General features: G+C 40.8%; 1 protein-coding gene across 1 annotated transcript in view; it reads right to left on the bottom strand.

The window, feature by feature from the left end:
• Positions 1-1023: 1023 nt before the first annotated feature.
• Positions 1024-4194, bottom strand: part of pdcl (phosducin-like) — a 21109-nt gene continuing 17938 nt past the window's right edge. The window contains exons 13-14 of the mRNA XM_020621075.1: positions 2883-3064; positions 1024-2068 (exon numbers count right to left, since the gene is read on the bottom strand). Of these exons, the coding sequence (XP_020476731.1) occupies positions 1505-2068; positions 2883-3064 (746 nt within the window). The 3' untranslated portion in view covers positions 1024-1504. The remainder of the gene's footprint in view (positions 2069-2882; positions 3065-4194) is intronic.

Below are 4194 nucleotides of genomic sequence, written 5' to 3'. Positions count from 1 at the left end.
TGCAGTTAGGCTTAAGGATTAAAAAGACAGTGCATGAGATGATGTGGCAGTGTTTCTCCTTTCCTGGCAGGCATCAGTGCAGAAACCCATCTCCTGCTGGAACATGCCTTTTGTGGGCATGACCTGCATGGCTCAGCTGTACCGGTCCATGAAGAAACAATCTTCCTGCTGCTGACGTTAGTCTGTCTCACCCTGCTGCTGACGAGCTGTTTTTAGGCTACACTACACTGAGGAGCTACACAGAAGCTGTTTCCTTGGCTGCTCATATTTTCAGAAAAGTTGTCTCATGGTTAACAGGGAAAAATGCAAACTATACTGTGCAGTTTAATGTAATTGAATTGAGTTTTGAATTGTTACAAAGATCACTAGCCCTGTCTCTTCCTGCCCAGAGTGATTATTGAGTGACCAGGCTTGCACAAGTTGACCTATCTGTGTTAGATGGATTATCTCTGGGGAATGTACTGGACTGGAAAGGAGTCTGATGACGTTGGTATCATCACAGAGGAAGTTTAATTGTGGCAAGTTAAACCCAGTGTATATCCACTGTTATGTGGACAAATGACAGTTTTATATGTCAGTTATTTGTCTGGGTGTGGCAGTTATGATAGTGATGATTATGGAAATTACTTTGTCCAAAACTTCAAAAGTTCATGTCCAAGTCTTACACATTAGTTCAGGAATTTCCCAGAATGATCATAATCTCCAGGTTGTCCGCATTCATGTGAGCTTGCCTGACATCCACCGGTGCCATTGTAAAAGCAGAGAGAGGACATTTTACCTACGCAGTTTTGTGGATATATTTTACCTCCTGCTGCTGCACTGTGACCAGCGAAAGTGGAGGTAAATACAGGGTCTGCGGTTACTACCTATCCAGGAATGTTCCTGTACAGGGACATTTACATTATTAAATCAGCTCGTGGTATAAAAAAACTGAGTAGTGTAGTTTTTACTTTGACCTCCTTTTTGTTCCATTGCCATCATCCCTACCTTGGACAAATTTGCTAAAAATAAAGACACCAGGCAGAGAGCCAAACACTTTAGTTACATGTTTCCACATATACAGCACATAGAAAAGTTATAAAATGAACTAAAAGTCAGTTTGGGCTGAAAGTTTTGTATTCTAAACAGTGACACAATTAAACAGAATGAAACAAAACAGGCAAATTGGTTTTAACACAATAAATAGTTGACAGTCACAGCACAAAGAAAACATTTAACCTAACACCTACACATTCTCATGGTGCAATGCAGCAGGTCCTCGATAATGATAATGGCTGGTCTCTCTCTCTCACTAAGTATAACTCACCACGGAATGATGAATGGCCACTGCACCACAATGCCTGTGTATTTTTATGCATTTACTTTTGGTTTTGCTTCAGTGCTGGTTTGTGTGTTGCTGTGTAAAATTGCAATACAGGGGTCTACATACATATAAATGATCTATAGTCCATGCATGCTGTGTATGCATATTTTCCAAGCACATAATCTGTAACATATAATGGCTCTAGTCTATGTCAAGGTCAGAATCCTCATCACTCACAGCGTTCTGTATGATGGCTCCATTGCGAGCTGTCTTCGGGATGATGGGGGGCTTGTCAGGCAGCAATCCATACTCCTGCAGCAGAGCCTCCAGGTCTACAGCAAAGAAGTCTTCCCCAAGCTGGTCTGTGAGCCGCACAAAGTTGCCGATCAGGTCTCCACCTTTGTAAACGAGCAGAGCAGGCAGAGCGCTCTCCCTGAACAGTGCGCTGGTGCTGATGGCCGAGCTGCGTACACTACAGAACTTGACCAGCGGGTATTCCTGAGCCAGACACAGCAGGCTGCCACTCATGGCTTCACAGCCCGGGACATCCGGCTCGTAGATGTGGATCATGACCAGCGTGCTTTTGTCTGCCTTGTCCAAAGCCTCCAGGAAGTCCTCTCCACTGTTAAGCTCGTAGACCTGCTCAAAGCGTTTACCACGGCAGAGCTGGCGCTGCATCTCTTCAATGCGCTGCATGCGGTAATGCTGGAGGAAGTCTTCATCATCCTCCTCTTCCTGGAGCATGTTGTACTCCTGCATGGTCATCTGTGGAGCAGACAAAGAGGAAAAACACATTCAGTTAAAGCAACAGTTTGACTTTTTGTGAAATATTCTTATTGATACCAGTCTGTCTGTACAGTAAATATGAATCCACAACCAGAAGCTGAGCAGCTCAGCTTGGTACAGACAGGTAAAGCTCGGTAATTAACATGCAGTATCCAGGTTGTTTTTTTTTAAGCCCGTTTAAAAACCAAGATATAAAAACAAAATTCACTATTTTCTGGGGGTTATGTGCCAAACTGCAGGTAATCAGCAGAGTCTCCACAAAGTTACCAGTCCCAGCCAAGAAATGATCTAATATAATCCCCCATGTCATTTCATAAAAAGGTCTTCCTACAGCATCCAACTTTTTATTTAAAAAGAGAAATCCCATGTGCTGCATCTGTCATAAAAGCACCAATCTATCCCATTTTTTACTCTGGGCTGTCAGATTACTGGTCTCCACTGTGTCTAATTATAACTCTAACAATAATCTTAGATTCAATTTCTCAGGACAAACAAAGTTTCAGATAGCTGACTGGTGCATTAATGCAAAGAAGTCAAATGTGCTACTAACTTTACTAATCTATAATTTAACAATTCCATTTAATGGAGGGTGAAGGTGCAGGGATTCCATCAAGTTAATCAGGCCTTCTCTAAATAACATCTAAGCCTTTTCCCACAGCAAGTGTTCCACATTAGCAGGTGTGGCACAGTTTCAAGATAGAGTCGCCCTGTGTCGTCACGATACCATGAGGAACAAGATGTTTTAAGCTTAGGGAGCTTCCAACTGTATGCGTTTCATCCCCATGCTACTTACTTTGCCTTTGATTTTGTCCTTCAGCTCCTTCTGTTTCTCTTTGTCTTTTTCCAGGTCAAGGTCAGAGCGGCAGGTCATTGACAGCTTCTTGATCAGTCTTTCCATCTCTTTCTTCTGCTCTTGTTTCTGCTCCACCTCCAGCTGCTTGTATTTCCTCCAGTCATTGATCACACCCTTTGGTCCTGAGATGGAAAAGCCATCCTAGTAACTACTCTAAATATGTAGCATGCTCTGAATAAATACTACGTTCATATGAAGGATAAATTAATGATTAAACTGAGAAACAGCAATGGCTCAGTGCTGGGCAAAGTAATATCTGACCAATAAATGAAAAGGAAAAAAGTTTGTTCAGACAAACTTATAATAAAAGTAAGCAGTTTGATTCTTTAAGTAGGGCAGACATTTTCTCACCCTACTGTAAAACATTTTAATACATCTTTTTTTTTTTTTTTACTTACAAGGATTTAATAAATGTTCAACAACTCGATTACTTGACAAATAAAGATCACTGTTGTTGATAGTGTTAATATCTTGATACGTTTTACTACAAACTCTTACAAGTCACCGAACACTGGTTTACTGTAACTGGAGTCAATTAATCAAGTAAAACAAAATTAACTGGAAACTATTTTGATGATAAATGCATCAGTTCAGGTCATTTATCAAAGTAATATTCCAAACATTTGCTGGTTCCAGGTTCTCAAATGTGGGACTTTGCAGCTTTGTCTTGTTTAAATTTCATTTACTATAATATATGGTTAAATATTTGGGTTTTTGACTGTTGTTTTTGACAAACCAAGACATTTTAAGATGTCAATTTAGAAATGGTTTAATAATTGATTAATTGTTTATATCATTTTTAAGCAAATCTCCACACATTCTCTGGTTTCATCTTTTCCATTGTGAGCATTTTCTTCTTCTCTCTATCTCATATCACTGTAAACTGAATATATCAGGCTTTTCAAATATTGGTCAGATGTTTGAAGGCATCTTGTTGAGCTTGGAAATTTTACCCTATACTCTAAATGCTTAATTGATATATTCAGAAAATAACAGACCAATAAAATGAAAGTACTAAATTACAGCGCTAGGGTCAATGTTTGGCCGCATCGGCAATGGAGGTGGAGAATATGGTCCACTTGGACTCAATATCTCCAGCCTCCCCCGGGATCTGGTCAAAGCTCTGGCGGAGGCGGGAGTTGAATATCTCTCTGACGGGGGATTCTGATAAACTTTCCCAACAGACCCTCACAATACGTTTGGGTCTGCCGAGTCTGTCCAGCTTCCTCCCCCGCCATCGGATCCAGCTCAC

This window comes from Monopterus albus, unplaced genomic scaffold, assembly GCF_001952655.1.
Source record: "Monopterus albus unplaced genomic scaffold, M_albus_1.0 scaffold253.1, whole genome shotgun sequence".
Lineage (NCBI taxonomy): Eukaryota > Metazoa > Chordata > Actinopteri > Synbranchiformes > Synbranchidae > Monopterus > Monopterus albus.
The sequence above is the reverse complement of the archived record's forward strand: the minus strand, read 5'-3'. Positions and strand labels throughout refer to the sequence as shown.